This window comes from Dromiciops gliroides, chromosome 5 (assembly GCF_019393635.1).
Source record: "Dromiciops gliroides isolate mDroGli1 chromosome 5, mDroGli1.pri, whole genome shotgun sequence".
NCBI classification, from domain to species: Eukaryota; Metazoa; Chordata; class Mammalia; order Microbiotheria; family Microbiotheriidae; genus Dromiciops; species Dromiciops gliroides.
The window spans coordinates 148,677,259-148,694,515 of record NC_057865.1 but is presented as its reverse complement, the minus strand read 5'-3'; the positions used below and the strand labels follow the sequence as shown (position 1 = coordinate 148,694,515).

The 17,257-nt window shown below is 37.6% G+C and overlaps 1 protein-coding gene across 1 annotated transcript; it reads left to right on the top strand.

Moving 5' to 3' along the window:
- The first annotated feature begins 847 nt into the window (after positions 1-847).
- Positions 848-16,982, top strand: PSMC2 (proteasome 26S subunit, ATPase 2). The gene is made up of 12 exons (XM_043968947.1): positions 848-986; positions 2,454-2,491; positions 6,047-6,128; positions 6,578-6,677; positions 7,646-7,777; positions 11,162-11,234; positions 12,357-12,452; positions 13,175-13,339; positions 14,379-14,466; positions 16,087-16,289; positions 16,499-16,595; positions 16,689-16,982. The coding sequence occupies exons 1-12, from the start codon at positions 917-919 to the stop codon at positions 16,844-16,846; spliced, it is 1,302 nt and encodes a 433-aa protein (XP_043824882.1). The 5' UTR covers positions 848-916; the 3' UTR covers positions 16,847-16,982.
- The last annotated feature ends 275 nt before the right edge of the window (positions 16,983-17,257 follow it).

Below are 17,257 nucleotides of genomic sequence, written 5' to 3'. Positions count from 1 at the left end.
TGCCTCACATTGCTCACAGGCTGATTTTAAAAAATCATAGCCTGTCAGAGCTGGAAAGGGCCTCAAGTGTCATCTGGCCCACTGGTATGTGAATAAAAATCCTGCTTTACAACTTAAGTTCCTTGAGGGCAGGAAATGTTTCATTTTTATCTTTTTATTTCCTACTTTGTAAATGTTTGTTGATTGACTTATTTCTTCTCCCTTACTACCCCCTCTCTCCCATTAGACTGAGCTAGGACTGTTTTTTCCCTGGCCATTCTTTGTATCCCTAATGCTTATCACAGTGCATGGCACATAATAGTATCTTTATTTTTTTTTTGTTTTTGTAGGGCAATGAGGGTTAAGTGACTTGCCCAAGGTCACACAGCTAGTGTCAAGTGCTGGATTTGAACTCAGGTCCTCCTGAATCCAAGGCCAGTGCTTTATCCACTGCGCCACCTAGCCGCCCCCAATAGTATCTTAATAAATGCTAGTTGACTGACGACATATGACCATTCACACTTTGCTTGAAGATCTACAATAATGGGGAACTCACTACCTATAGAGATAGTCCAGTGGGGTAGCCCTGAGTGTTAGGAAGGTGGTTTTGACATGGGGTCATAAAGAGCTTCTCTTGTAAACACCAAGCCTGGTACTAATGCCCCTGGGGCAAGGGCTGACCGACCCCAGACTGAGAGAATGGGAGGCCCCTGGTAGATGCCGGGAGCAGGAGGCCAACTCAGGCCGAGCCTGCTGTGACTTCTCCCTGCACCTTCCCCCTCGCAACCCTCCAGAGCCCGGCGCAAGCAGTGCGTCGGGCCGATGAGTTGCGGCACCAGTTCCACAGGGGGACCGGAAATGCGGTGGGACCGCCGGAAGTAGGGAGGAAGCTGCTGTGTAATCGCTCCTAAGATCTGAGGTAGCTACGAATCCCAAAATGCCGGATTACCTAGGAGCCGATCAGCGGAAAACCAAAGAGGAGGAGAAGGACGATAAGCCCATCCGAGGTCAGCGGCGCGGCGCGGGCAGGAAAAACGGGGGATGGCAGGGGCCTGTCTCCGGTCGGCCCGGGGAGGGGAAGAGGAGGAAGGGAGAGAGTCCGGGAGTTTTGGGGCCCAGGCCGCGGCCGCCGCTGCCTCCGCTCCGCTTAGCCCCGGACCCCGCCTCCCTCCCTGACCCGTTGGGAGGGGCCCGGCCTACCCCGGTTTTAAGGAAGGGGGATTCCTGCTATCTCTGAGGTCCCTTCCAGCTCCGGGATCATCATTAACCCATTTCTACTCAGCGAACATTAACCGAGCGGCTCCTGGCCGCGGAACCCTTAGAAAGGGGGAGGGCTACAACGCCCACCGTCCCGGACGGCCCTCGTGGCCTGCGGCGCGGGATGACCCGGACCCGGGAGTGCCTGACCAGCACAACCCTATCAGCGGGGTGGGGGGGACGGGACGGGAAATGTTACGGCTGGGGCTGGGGGTAAGGGGAGCAAGGGGCTTTTCTCGGAAATCTTCTGTCCTTAGTCGAGGTCCGATCTCTTCTCATTTTAACCAGGTTGTCTGTTCCAAAAAACATCTTTCGTGGAAGTGTTTGGGGGATTTTTAGTTTCTTTCTCATTTTCTTTGTGGTCTTTTTTCCTGTCAAAGTGGATTTGTTGTCTGGCTAGGATCCTGCAGTTTAAAGATGAAAGGGACCTTAGAAGTCCTGTATTACCATTCCGCACCCCTCCCCCCCAATCCCTTCCCCAAGTCTAGGAATTTGGGGAGTAAGCTCCCAGAGAGGTTAAATGACTTGCCCAGTGCCTCACACTAAGTGGTAGAGCTGGGGTACTTCTTTTCTTTGGGAATTTATGAAGTTCTTTGAAACCAGGAATGATTATGTTCTCTCTTACCTTGGGCATAATATACAGTTGTGGCAATAACTTCCTTATTTTGTTTTCTCCAGGTTTTGAGTTTGATTAAAATGTTTCCACTCAACTCTTGCCTCACAAACTGTATTTGTCATGTGTACCTATCTTCCACCCCAGCCTTATCAACTTTGCCTTTAAGTACCTGCAAGTTCTAGCACTTTTTAAAAGAAGTAGTGCTTCTTCCAGCTCCTGTTTCATATTTCCTGCTTTCTCTTCTTCGAAGCATCTTCGAATCTAACCCAAGAAGTTTCCAGGACACCTATTGGAAAACTTTGTTATAGAGGCGTGTGTCCTGGAATTGATCAGCTAGCTTGCGGTTTTATTCTTTGGGTTTGGTACCCCTAGTTATATTCATTTACTGTGCTCGTGTTGAATGATAACTATAACCAATGTTTTATGTATGTGGATCATATTTGAAGTGGAAAATTATACTTAGATCTGTTGTATCAAGTTGTTTCATGAAATTCCCAGTAAAATGCCAAGGATTTTTTTTCTTGGCATGAGTTCTAAAAAAAAAAAAAGACAGCTATTGTTTTTTGATCTTAAAACTAACATATTGTCTCTGTCCTTTCAGCACTGGATGAGGGTGATATTGCCTTGTTGAAAACTTACGTAAGTTATTTGTATTACTGTAAGGATGTTAAGTGTTGTTACTCAGAATTGTAATTGGTACTGTCCCTCAGGAAGTATAATTAGCATGTGGATAATAGGGAAAGGAAATTAATTTTTCTGTTTTGTGTTTGAAAGTATTAATAATTTTTGGATATTTTCTATGACATTGTAGACAAAAACTTTATATATTTTTTAGTATAGAGCAAAGTAAACTTGCGTGTAGCTCATGGTAAGTCTTGAAAAGAATTTCATTTAATATGTTCTTAGTCTGTTATATCAGAGAGGGTATTCTATTTTTTAAAAAATTTGGAAAGTGTCTTAAGTCAGATCTCAACCATTTTAGCAGACTAAGCTTATTATAACAATAGATTGTCCCCTAGAAGAACAGAATTCTTGTCTGATTTGCATTCTGGCAAACATTCCTTACCATTACTTACTTTGTTTCTAAGTTAACGATGAGGAAAAGGTTTCCAGATGGCATCCTGGGAACTTGCAAACTCTTTAAAAAAGTGGTCTTGGAATCTTTTGTTATAATCTCCCTTCCACATGTATTCTCCCTCTTAGTGAATCATCCTTTGTAACAAAGAATTTAAAAAGTGATGAACGCTTTAATAACAGATATGATTACTAAATTCTTTTTTTTTTTTTTTTTAGTGAGGCAATTGGGGTTAAGTGACTTGCCCAGGGTCACTCAGCTAGTAAGTGTTAAGTGTCTGAGGCCGGATTTGAACTCAGGTACTCCTGACTCCAGGGTCGGTGCTTTATCCACTGCGCCACCTAGCTGCCCCTGATGATTACTAAATTCTTAATCGAAAATAATCCAGGAGGAATGGCATGATATTCAAATGCCTAGCTAACTGATTAGAATTTTTTTGAAGCCGGGGATTATATGCAAGAAGATATAATATAAATTTCCAAAAAGCCTTTGCCAAAATTCTACATCAGAACATTTGAGGCACAGTATTATTTTGGAGATTAAAGAGGCTTTGGAGGGGCAGCTAGGTGGCGCAGTGGATAGAGCACCGACCCTGGAGTCAGGAGTACCTGAGTTCAAATCCGGCCTCAGACACTTAACACTTACTAGCTGTGTGACCCTGGGCAAGTCACTTAACCCCAATTGCCTCACTAAAAAAAAAAAAAGAGGCTTTGGGATAGTAAACAAAGTCTAAGGAATTAATATTTCTCTATATGTAGAAAAGGAGAGCTGATCTTCTAGGTTTCAATTCCAGGATTAGTTTAATTAGTGCCTTTCTAAATTAATTAGATCTCACTCAAGTCCTACTCTGATGCTTGTTATAAGATCTCATTAGGTCTTTGTAGGCCATGCCAGCAGAATGCAAGCTTTGGCAGGGCTTACCAAGCTAGACAGGTTTTATGTATAGGCTTGGTAATGGCTCATAGGTGTATTGTCTGAGGGCCAGCTTTAGCTAAGCTTGGAGAGGCTCATCATCAGGTCAGTCTCAGAATAATGGATTTTTTGGCTGTAGCAGCACTTTATATGTGATCTTTTTTGGTGGGGAGAGTAGTCTTCACCACTGACAAAATTAGAGATACATGAAGTATAGATGAACTGGAGAAGAGAATGCATGGTGAAACCCCTTAGTTTCCAGGTAACACTAAGCTCTCTTCCTGGTAATGAAATGCCAGGGGCAAGATTAAGGGTTTAAGAGGCCATAAATGACTGCCATATGTTGATAGGCTAACAAGTTTTGAGACTTTTCAGTCTGAAAGAACAAAAATAGAGGAGGGATGTGATTTAAGGCTATGAGATCATGAGGGAGTGGAGAATTGAGAATGGAGGTAAAGTAAAATTGGTGATGGTCACTGAGTCCAAGACTATTAGAACACAAGAATATGTTGAAGTTTGAAAGAGACCAAAAAAAGATAGTATTGCTTCACATGTAGGCTAATAAATGTGTGGAACTCTGTCATAAGAGGTAGTACAAATGAAAAATAGAGATTCTAAGAAAGTTTATAGTGTAGGGACCAAAGATAAATAACAGAAATATTCTCATAATGGGGCTATTAGAGAAAATAACAATATTCTTAACCTCCAGTGTTGACCTTTGAGATCATCTTTCTGTGCTTCAATATATTTGATGTCTGTTTCAAAGAACATTGGGCAAGATCTGTATTTCTCAAACTGTTTAGTCTCAGGACCTCTTTAAATTTAAAAAAATTGTTGACCTCAAAGAGCTTTTTTGTTTATATGAGTTATAATTATCAATCTTTACTGTATTAGAAATTAAAATTGATACAATTTATAATATTAATTCATTAAAAAATAATAAACCCACTCCATGTTAACGTAACACTTTCTCTGAAGAATCACTTTTCCAAGATAAAAATGAAGTTAATAGAGTGGCACTGTTTTACATATTTTTGTAAATCTCTTAAATATCTGGCTTCATAAGAGAAAATGGAATTCTCATATTTACTTCTGCATTTAACCTGTTGTTATATGCCATTTTGGTTGAAGCATATGAGAAAAATCTGACCTTTCACAGATAGATAGTTACAAAAGAGAGTCAAATAATGCCTTAGCATTATTATGACAGTAGTTTTGACTTTGTAGATCTCTTCAGTTCTTTTCTTTTTTTTTGTGAGGCAATTGGGGTTAAGTGACTTGCCCAGGGTCACACAGCTAGTAAGTGTTAAGTGTCTGAGGCCGGATTCGAACTTAGGTACTTAGGTACTCCTGAATCCAGGGCCGGTGCTCTATCCACTGCGCCATCTAGCTGCCCCCTTTGTAGATCTCTTAAAAGGGCCTTGGGGATTCCTATCATTCCTCATACCATAATTTGAGAATCATTGAACTAGAAGAGCCACATATAGATGACACGTGGCAATTTTTCTGTTCTTATATGAAAACTAGAAATATTGTTGATTGCCATGTTGGAACTAATCCATCACTTAATCCTTAACCATGGTGATAACATCATTACCTGAGATTATATTATTTAGTATGTGAATTAATCATGCCTTTGGTTTGGCCTGCCTTTTGACCATTAGGCCTTTCATGGAAGTGGGGCTTTGGGAAAGAAGAGGATAGGAATACATGTATACATTTATGAGTTTGATGCCAATGATATCATGAGAGTAAAGTATTGAGATTTTATAACTAGCTAAGAATAAAAATTGCTTGTCTTCTTTTAAAATTTATTACATAAATTACTTCCTGCTAGACATAATCAAGGCTATATGTTTCTGCATTTAATGTTATTTGAAATAATTTACATAGCAGGTGTCGATTTCTACGTTAATAATATAGAGATGAGTGAAAAATATGACATTTTACCATATGTTGTGAATCTTTGCCTAGTATGTCTATAGTTTTTGATAGATAATGCCATGCATTTCTTATAACCTTGAATAATAGAGGGTTTGACTGGAAGGAATGGTATGAAAATGATACAGATATTATATTATCAGTCTTATAACCTTGGAGGCAGTAATAAATAATAAAATCATAGATCTCCCCAACCCAAATTGGGTTTTTAGCTATGGTTTATGTTATAGTTGTTTGTCCTAATTAGAATTACTTTTCTCTTCCAGGGCCAGAGCACTTATTCTAGACAGATCAAACAGGTAGAAGATGACATCCAGCAACTTCTTAAGAAAATCAATGAGCTCACTGGTATGTTTCCTTGTTTCCCTTTCTTCAGAAATGATGTGTGTGTAAAAATTTGAACTCAGAATTTATTTTCATTAAATACATATTTTCTGGATTCTTGTTTCTTTGAACAAATTGAGTCTCATTTAACTAGCAGTTTATTTCATTGTCCTACATAACTATTTACAATGCTTATGTATTTATGATATAGCTACTTTCTTAAGATAGGCATTTTCTAGACCAAATTGCAGTGTAGTAGACTTAAGTGGCTGAACTTTGGTTTTATTATAGTAAATAGACTATTGTCTAAGGTATGGAAATATTTTTATTTGATGGAGTTTTATTGTGAAGATATTTGAAATGTAATAAATATTACAATTACAAATTTTGAATTGGACTCAAAAATGTGGATTGATACTTGTTTCAGAGGAGGTTAATGACACTTTTCAGTGACTTTAATATTTCTTTTCTAGGCATTAAAGAGTCAGACACTGGCCTGGCTCCCCCAGCTCTTTGGGATTTGGCTGCAGATAAACAGACCCTTCAGAGTGAACAGCCACTACAGGTTGCAAGGTATTGATGCTACCTTTGAAGTGTTTCTGACTAATTTTGTCTAAAGATAAATCTATTGGACTTCACAGAGTCTCAGACACATAACAATGGTACCTATTAAAAATTTTTCATTCTAAATTTCAAGCAAGTTAAGCTTTCTACAAAATTTCTTTGGAGTTGACACTTGGGAATTGTTGACACAAAGGAATTGTTTTTGTGTGATTTAGCAGTCTTGAGAAACTTTGTACAATGAAGCTTTTTAGTAAAATAGGATAGAAAATTAATTCTTTACACAAGTATTTCTTTGATTTGTTGGTTAGGTGAACTAGTTAAGTGGTTGTTTTCTCTATACAGTGGCTTTTGTTTTGTTTTGTAAAGTTTGTGTTTATGTTTAACCATCCTGTCTGGATATAGGGAATTGTTGGGACTATAGCATGTCCTTTATTAGTTATTATAAATATATATATAATGATTTCTTCTGTCACAAAGGGCAGCAATGTGCCATTGAAAAGAGGCAGTGTTGGCTACTGTAGAGAGGAGAGAGGCGCGCCTAGATTTCATTTCCACCTCTGATGCTATCTGTATGATAATGGGCACATCACTTAGCCTCTCTGATATTAACTTCATCTGTAAATTGAGGATAATAATCAGTGGAATACTTACTTCCAGAGTTGCTATAAGGCCCAAGTGACATAATATACATAAAGCAGTTTGAGATGTTTCAGGCTCTTAAAACTGGTGCCGATAGGATATGCAACCTTGTGTTTCACATTATCTGTAATGAGGTATTTTGAAAAAATTATTCCTTTGATCTTATTTGCTTTATTTAACTCTACAATTTTACTTTTCAGTAATATTAGCTTGAGCAGTGGTTGAATCTTCAGGTTTCAATTTACTTTTGTGTGGTACATCCACAGTATAGAATCCAATTACCTTCTTGCAGTATGGTATCCTTTTCTTACTGTAATACCAAGTATTTTTTGTGCTAGGTGTACAAAGATAATCAATGCTGATTCAGAGGACCCAAAATACATTATCAATGTGAAGCAGTTTGCCAAATTTGTGGTGGACCTCAGTGATCAGGTAGCACCTACTGACATTGAAGAAGGAATGAGAGTTGGGTAAGATATCTGTTTACTATACTCTTCTTTCATTAAAGATACTGTGACACAGTGCACATTTTATTTTGAATGACTTTATTCAATACCATTGTAGACCAAATACTATTATCAATGAAGTGCTACAGTTGGATCTCTCCCTTCCCTTGCTGCTGCTTCCACTTCTTCACCACAGACTCCTTAAACCCCTGCAGTCTGCTGTAGATCCCCACCATTCTACTGAAACTGTTCTTTCCATGGTCACCAGTGACCTTTGCTTTAAAAAAATGTGTTATTGATGTGTTTGGTTTTTTACATTGCAAACATTTACAGATCACCTCTTTCATGAGAGGTCTCTCATAACCAAAACGGTTAAGTAAAACTAATAATACAGTGACCTTATCTGAAAGTGCATGCAGTATTTCAAATCTGTGGCAACACTTCCCCATCAATACTTTTTTTTAAAGTAGCAGAAATATATTTTCTTCCCACTCCCCATTCTATTAGGAAAACAAAAGAAAAATAAAATTCTTGTAATATAAACATATTATAATATAAGCCTAATATAAACACATATCCCTGATGTTTATATAGAGAAACACACGTGTGTGTGTGTGTGTGTGTGTGTGTGTGTGTGTGTGTGTGTATGTATTCTGAACCCTAATTCTTCACCTCTCTGTAATGGATCACGTTTCATCATCGAACAGTTTATATTATATTATAATATTAGTATTATAATTTTGAACAATTTGGAAAACTTTTATAAATGGCTAAAGAATGAAATGAACATAACCAGGAGAATAATTTATATAGTAACAACAATACTGTGAAAACAAATAACTGACAGCTTATGAGAACTGATTAATATGAGTATGATTTCAGTGGACCAGTGCTCTTCTAACTGCCAAATCAAATAAGCTTTTCTCAGTTCTTATCATCTATGACCTGTAGCATTTGACACCATTAACCAGCCCCTTGACTTTCTTTTCTTTCTTTCTTTTTTCTTTTTCTTTTTTTTTTGCAGGGCAATGAGGGTTAAGTGACTTGCCCAGGGTCACACAGCTAGTAAGTGTTAAGTGTCTGAGACCAGATTTGAACTCAGGTCCTCCTGATTCCAGGGCTGGTGCTTTATCCACTGTGCCCCTTGACGTTCAAAAGTTCACTGTCTCCTTCCATTCTGATCATTTGATCTGTTTTCTTTGATGGTTTGTAGGTTTTTTTCCCACTCGTTTGGTTGTGTCTGAAGGCTCTCTCTGCATCTCTCTTTTCTATACCTAATTACTCCTATGAAGATGGCTTTAGAATCTGGATATCCAGCTTTAGTTTTTCCTTTGAGAGTGCCACATCTTCAGCTGTTGGACATTTTTACTTACAAGTCATGCTGGCAACTGAAATTTGACTTGCTTAAACCTGAACTCATCTCCCAGCTTTGCTAATTTCTGTTGCAGATACTCCCATCACCTGGGCTCAAAACATCAGAATAAGCTTTCACTCTTCTTCTTTGCTCCCTACATCCAGTTAGTTGTTAAATCTTCTGATTCTTTCTCTACAGTGTCACTTTTCCAAGATCAGCACAGGTCTGACCGTATCATGTCCTTGCTGAAATGCCTTTAATGACTCTGTTTCCTCTCTAAAATACAACCTTCTTTTCCTGGCATAGAAGATCTTCATATTCTGACTTCAACCTACCTATTTATTCACATTTTATACTATTCTCCTACATGCACCATTTTCTACCTAGACTGGAAAGTTTCCCAGTTTTCTTCTGTATCTTGTTGTCTTTATGTATTTGTACAAGTTCTATCCCATGCCAATGGTAAGCACACTTGTTTCTGCCTCTTGAAATCCTTCTCTTTCAAATCCTGACTTAAGTCCTACCTCTTCTAAGAGGCTTCCTTTATCCTCCTTCTGATAAAGCTAGGTGATAGAAGAGATTGAACTCTGGCCCTTGAGTCACAGCAACCTGAACTCCAATTTGACTGTGTAACCCTGAGAAAGTCATTTGACAGCTATTTGCCTTAGTTTTTTCAATTGTAAAATGGGGATCATATAATAGCACCTATTTCCCAAGATGCTTGTGAAGATCAAATAAGATAGATATTTGAAAAGTGCTTAGCACAGTGCTTGACATGTAGTAGGCACTTACTAAAGGCTTATTTCCTTCCTTTCCCCTCACAAGTATTCCTACAGCACTTTGCCTGGATCTTTCCTTTGATTTTACATTGTGCTTTGGGGAGCTAGGTGGTACAGTGATTAAAGTATTGGTACTGGAGTCAGGAAGACCTGAGGCCTCAGACACTTGACATTTACTAGCTGTGGGACCCTGGGCAAGTCACTGAACCCTGATTACCTCAAACATCCGGGCCATCTCCAGTCATCCTGATGTATATCTTGCCACTGGACCCAGATGGCTCTGGAGAAGAGAGTGAGGTTGGTGACTTTGCGTAGCCCTCCCTCACTTCAGTCCAATTCACTGCAATATATCACAGTCCTCTTCAAGAATGAAGGACCAACAACAACATTGTGCTTTATAGTAGACATGTTATATTCTCCTTTCCATCATACCCTACCACTGGAATGATAAGGACCTTGAGGGCAGGGGCTGTACTGTTTTTCATCTTTGCATACCCACCTAGCACACAGTAGGTAGTTAATAAATATTTGTTCAATTGAATCCCTATACTTACTCCCATTCCTCTACCCCAAGCTGCTTGGTTACATCTCAGTGATGGCTCTAGATATCAAAAAGTCAATATAGGTACAAAGTTTAAGGATAAGGACTTTGTAATTTAGTGTGCCAAGCTACTTAAATAGTTTGAACTAGCCAAGATAGAAGGAGTTAGGTGCTCATATGACTTGGTAGTTAGTTGTGAATGAATTCCAGTACCAGGACTGTCACTAAGTAATTGAGTGATTTTAGGAAGGCCATTTAATTTTTTTTCTCTCTGCCTTAATTTTCTTAAAGGATTATTGTAAAAATGAGATGAAATATTAGATGATAAGTCCTTATTAAAAGTTTCTAAAGTATACAGTATACAGAAAAAGTATACAGAAGTAAAATGATATTAAGGTTTTAAAAATATCAACTTGTATTTGTCCTTTTGAATTACTCATTAGGAAAATATTTGGAAAATATATTCCAACATAAACTTTGAGTCATAATTTATAACAAACACAATATATATGGTTAGGATTGTGACTGTCAAATAAGTAGACAAATGGAAATTTCATTGACTTGCACAGGGCCATAGAACCATTTAATATTGACTCATGCTTCTTTTCTTCATCTGTATTTAGTCTACCAAACCACGTTATAGCTCAGTATGAGCATGTTGGCATCTTTTCTGACCCATCTCTCTGTCTTTACTAGAGAATGTCTGATTGAGGCCTTTTCTTTTCCCTCCTCAGTGTGGACAGAAATAAGTATCAAATTCATATTCCTCTGCCTCCCAAGATCGACCCAACAGTTACCATGATGCAGGTAAGTTACTATGGGGTGAGAAAAAAGAGTGCCATTTTCTTTAAAATACAATTACATCCATCATGAAAATTTTTGAAGTTTGTGACTGGTGAATAGTCATTCACATATATACATTAATGCATCAAATAAAACCTGTGAACCTTTTCTTAAATGGTGTGAGATTTAAAATTGGATATAAGAGCATTAAACTCCCCTTTAACCTTTCCCTTATATATCTCCCAGACCAGTAAGAGAAAGAAACCTCTGAGCTTTAATTAGAGATGGATTACTTAGCTTTTATTGTTTGGGAATTAATTAACCAACAAACAGGTGATACTGATTTGGGAAATAGGAAAGTAGAAATACAAATAAATAGTCTTAGATCTAAGCTTAGTCTATATTCTTTTATAAAACTCACCGAATCCCAAAGCTACCTCTCAGGCTGAGAAACAGCGTCAAGCACGTGCTGCCACCGAGGACCAGAGCCGATCACCCGAACACCTGTCAAACCTGAGCCAGCGTGTGTGTGCTGAGAGCGAGAGAGCCCACTTTCGTTCTCTCCTCATTTTTAAGCTTGCACCCCGGAAGTGGAGTGCTTGGTTATGCTCTCCCGAGCATCAGCAGGCGCACGGCTGTTCGTCATGGTCTCCTCCCTGAAAAGGCGGTCCTTCAAAAACTGGTGGTCCTTCAGTAATGTGCATTCAACTCTTAAATTTTAGTTAAAGAACTTACTTTCTTTCTTTTTTTTTTTTTAGTGAGGCAATTGGGGTTAAGTGACTTGCCCAGGGTCACACAGCTAGTAAGTGTTAAGTGTCTGAGGCTGGATTTGAACTCAGGTACTCCTGACTCCAGGGTCGGTGCTTTATCCACTGCGCCACCTAGCTGCCCAAGAACTTTCATTTTTTACCACAATGGGTTAATAGTCTTGCAAAGTAGTTCATAAAATGATGCATTGCAAAGTATTGCTCAGCTTACATATTTTTCTACTCCTGACAGCCCTGTAAAATTTAGATTGTTTGGGAATTCCAAGGCAGTGGACTACATTTCATTTTTATTAAAGTCCTTACTTGCTTCAAGTGTTGCTTTTGTAGATAGGGCACAGAACTAAAATTCTAAAATATATTCTGTATTTTTCCTTCATAGGTGGAAGAAAAACCTGATGTCACATACAGTGATGTTGGTGGTTGCAAAGAACAGATTGAGAAGCTAAGAGAAGTAGTTGAAACCCCACTGCTTCACGTAAGTGGTATTTTTATTCAGCTTTAAATTGCTTTGTAAGAAGTGATGATTCAATATAAGCATTTTTGGGGCACCTGTAATTTAATGATTTCTTTCTTCATGGTATAAGCAATTTAAAAAAAAAACAACATCCTTTTGAAGTAGGGAAGAAAAGAAGGTTGACATGGTCCAGATGAAAGTAAGGAGAAGGGTTTAGAACTTTTGAGAAGGGGGTATATGATGAAAAATTAAAAGAATTATTTGAAGATGAGAAACTAAGATTGTAAGTTTCATTGTATTGAAGCATTATTGTGGAAGCAGGACCCAGTAACTTGTCTAAAGATAACAATAGGAAATGGGTTTAAATTAAATTGGATTGTTAGATGTCGTAAAATAATTGTAAATTAGAGAACTGGACGTTATATGAAGCTTGGCTATTTTAATGGTAACTACTTAAAATAAGGAAAAGGTACTAACTTTTCTGTTAAAATTTTATCAAAATTAACATGAAATGTGGATGTTTTTAAACTGCCTTCACCATGACCTTGTGAACAGTGAGAATATTATGATGTTAAATACATTATATAATAATATATGGTAATTCTTTATATCTGAGTCCAGAGAGCAGATAAAATTTCTCATTTAGATCTAGTACATAAGATTTCATTTTTTAAATTTTGGTGTTAAATAAGTATATACAAAATTCTCCCTTATGCAGTAGTATTAAATTTTTGTCTTTGCAGCCAGAGAGGTTTGTTAACCTTGGAATTGAACCCCCCAAAGGTGTGCTTCTTTTTGGCCCCCCAGGCACAGGCAAAACTCTTTGTGCTCGTGCTGTTGCTAACCGGACAGATGCCTGCTTCATCCGAGTTATTGGATCTGAACTTGTACAGAAATATGTTGGAGAGGTAAAGTTATTTTATTATGAACAAAGCAGCAGCAGATGTGGCTGGAAATGTATAATACAGAGTATAAAAAAGGAAAAACTATTTTCCTGGGTCACTCCTGGGGCCCTGGGACAAGACAGTTATTGAAAGATTGATGATTGCATTGTGGTAGTTGAGCAGCTCAGAAACTACACTGCTTTATTAACTGTACTTTCCAATAACTTTGGAGCAGCACATGCTCCCTTGGAACCAGTTGGAGGATGCTTCTTTCTGTAATTCTGGTATTTAGAGCAAACATACCAGAAATGCAATACAATTACAAGGGCAAAGTACTGTTTCATTCCAGGCAATCGTATTATTTATATACAATGTTAAAAATTCTAGCTGTATGAAACAGCCTGGGCTCTGTTCTTTAACATTGGTTCTTTGAGTGGCCTGTGTGGCAGTGCTGAATTTGTGAATTCAGAAACTTAGACCTTACGTGGGGATTGAGAATAATAGGAAGGAAAACTGCTTCTATCATTGATCACCATAGGTAAAGTAACATAACAGTGAACACCAAATAGGAGTTTAGTTTATTTGTTGGAATTTTTATGTACAAAAGATCATATTTCACAAGTGGACTTTTGGGCAGGGTTTGAGCTTTTTAAAAAAATTACCTGTTTCAGATGACTATTCATGTATAATTTATGTTGAATTGTTTGAGTTCTTGGGGTGGGGGTGGGAGGGGAAGGAGGAAGAAAAGTTGGAACACAAAGTTTTTTTAAAAAATTGATGTCAAAATTTGCTTTTACATGTAATTTGGAAAATAAAAGTCTTTAAAAAAAGTATTGCCTGCCTTTAATAGGTGACATGATCATGAAAACAGTTTTGTTGTGTGGATGAGTAGATGAATCCTGGAAAGGAAATGTCACACTTGGGCATTAAAGAAGCTGAATGTTTTAATAGATGGTTTTTTGTGTAGCATTGCAAAAATAGAAGCACTGCTTTTGTTGGGTTAAGCTTAAAGTTTGATTAAGCTGACTCAGTTATTTTTCTCAACTCATCTTTTTCTCACTAGGGGGCTCGAATGGTCCGTGAGCTCTTTGAAATGGCCAGAACCAAAAAGGCCTGCCTTATATTCTTTGATGAAATTGATGCTATTGGAGGTATGAGTAACATTTAAGAAAGCTATTTTGGGTTCAAAATTTGTAAGAGTTTTAAGGTAAAAATAAAGAGATTTTTACAGTGTGGTAACTGTGCTGTATTCTAACTTCTTTATCAGCTCTCACATATTTGAGATCCATAACTCTGTGAAAACTAATATTTTAAGAGAATTATATAAGCAAAAATAGAATAAATATAATGTATTTGGATGAGCTTCTTGAAACAACTAATAGAGAAAGCCCTTTCCCCCCCATTATATGAGGCTCTTTAATATTTGGATTAGTATACCATGTACCATTCCAATGTGATTTAATGGTGAGAGTGACTTAAATTAACAAAGGGATGTCTGTGTTCTGTTAGTGTTGGGCACAGTTCTACTCATGTCCAACTTACAAATTAATTTTATATGTAGTTAAGAGAAATATATTTATTTTCTTTTTTTGGGGTGGGGGGGTGGGGACGTGAGGCAATTGGGGTTAAGTGACTTGCCCAGGATCACACAGCTAGTATTAAGTGTCTGAGGCCGGATTTGAACTCAGGTACTCCTGAATCCAGGGCCGGTGCTTTGTCCACTGTGCCATCTAGCTGCCCCATGTAGTTATATTTCAAAGGACAGGATTTAATTCTAGTATGTATAGCTATATACTTCTGTGATTTAAGCTACTTTTTCACTCACTGTTAATTTTAAAAAGTTACATTGTTACTCTGTTCCATGTAGAGGTTAGTATATTACATATAGAAATTAGAGAGCTTTAGAGAGTTATTTATTATGATGGGAAAGGGCCACATCTGACTTAAGGTGGGGTGTATCCAGATTTATACAGTCCTAAGTTGTGTGATAACAGTGTTGTATTGCATTAGAAATATTACAAGATCATGAGATCATAGATTTAGAGCTAGGAGGGACCTGGAAGACCATTTAGCTTGACTCCTGTATTTGTACTGACAACAAAGTTGAAGAGTTAGAACTCTTTCCACTGTCCCACACTGGAGATGTTCACTTAATTTAGGGAAGCAATACATCAGTCCTACATGTTAGTATGGTTTATATGGGATTTCCATGCTCTAATGTTATCCAGGTATATATTCAGGTGTTCTACAATAAAATATTTTATTTATGAGGCTATTTCAGATGCACCTAGTTCTAGGAATTTTATGTTGAATAAAGCTTTATGTTGAAATAAGATTTGCTTTAAAAGAGATGTAGCTGGATATGTTCTTTAGTGGGGGAGAAGCAGGGAAGAAATTGACCTATTATTCCTTTATTAAAGTTTTGCTGTATTTGAATATTAAGCATGATGTTCCATGGTGACTTTTGAGTAATTTCTTTAGAATGTGTGGGGTCCCAGCCCTATCCTTGAGAAGAAAAGAGCAATGAAGCAAAAACACAGGAATAGGCTAAATTATTTACAGGCTTTGGAATGTATTTGCTATAGAGAATACATACTTTATAAGATTTTTAGTTGGTAAATTGAGTGCTGTTTTTCTTGCATTCCTTTTTCTAGTGTAGTGAATATAGAAACCAAACATCATCAAATTTTATAATAGTATCTGCTTATGAGATACCGTTTCTGCTTTCTGAACTGCCATAATATAGCCTAACAATTTTCACCATTTTTAAGGTGCTCGTTTTGATGATGGAGCTGGGGGTGACAATGAGGTGCAACGAACCATGTTGGAACTTATCAATCAGCTGGATGGATTTGATCCTCGAGGTAATATTAAAGTACTGATGGCCACCAACAGACCTGATACTTTGGACCCAGCATTGATGAGGCCTGGGAGACTAGATAGAAAGATTGAATTTAGCTTACCCGATCTGGAGGTAAGAATTTTTATTTTATTTTATTTTATTTTTTGTGGGGCAGTGAGGGTTAAGTGACTTGTGCGCAGCTAGTGTCAAGTGTCTGAACTCGGGTACTTCTGAGTCCGGGGCCAGTGCTTTATCCACTGTGCCACCTAGCTGCCCCATAGAATTTATTTTTACTTTAGAAATACTTGTGCCTCTCCCCCAATGTTTCTTTCTGTTTTTAGGGTCGGACACATATTTTCAAGATTCATGCTCGTTCAATGAGCGTTGAGAGAGATATAAGATTTGAGTTGTTAGCACGTCTGTGTCCCAACAGCACTGGTAAGTGAATAGTCTTGCTAATTGCTTGATCATTCTATCCACTTTGCATTTATTCAGTGTCTGAATAGAGTTGCCTTTTTTTCTGTTTGAAAGGTGCTGAAATTAGAAGTGTTTGCACTGAAGCAGGGATGTTTGCAATCAGAGCACGACGAAAAATTGCCACTGAGAAGGATTTCTTGGAAGCTGTGAATAAGGTCATTAAATCATACGCCAAATTCAGTGCTACTCCCCGATACATGACATACAACTAATCATTGGAAATTTCCAAAGTAAATTGCTTCTTCTCAATTGGAATAACTTGTTCTTATAAAGAAAAATCTCAGTTACATAGACCTGTTTAACCATCATAATTAGTACTTAATATACAAATAAACTTTTTCTAAAGTTTGTTTTTTTCCTTTTATTAGACTCGTTCTTTGTGTAGTAAAATAAAAGGGGGGAAGTTCACAGAAAGATTATTAGAAGGTTGTTTTCTGGGTTTTTTTGATACCACAACCACTTAGGGTCTTGGTGTCATCAGGATATAAAAATAAGAAATACTTTGTAGATTTTGTCAAGGTTTTCTCTCAATACTCTGAACAGGGTTGTTGGTTTTTTTATTCTTTTTATATCAAGGGAATACTTGATATCGAGTGGCTTTCTTTGGCATTTGATTATATTCA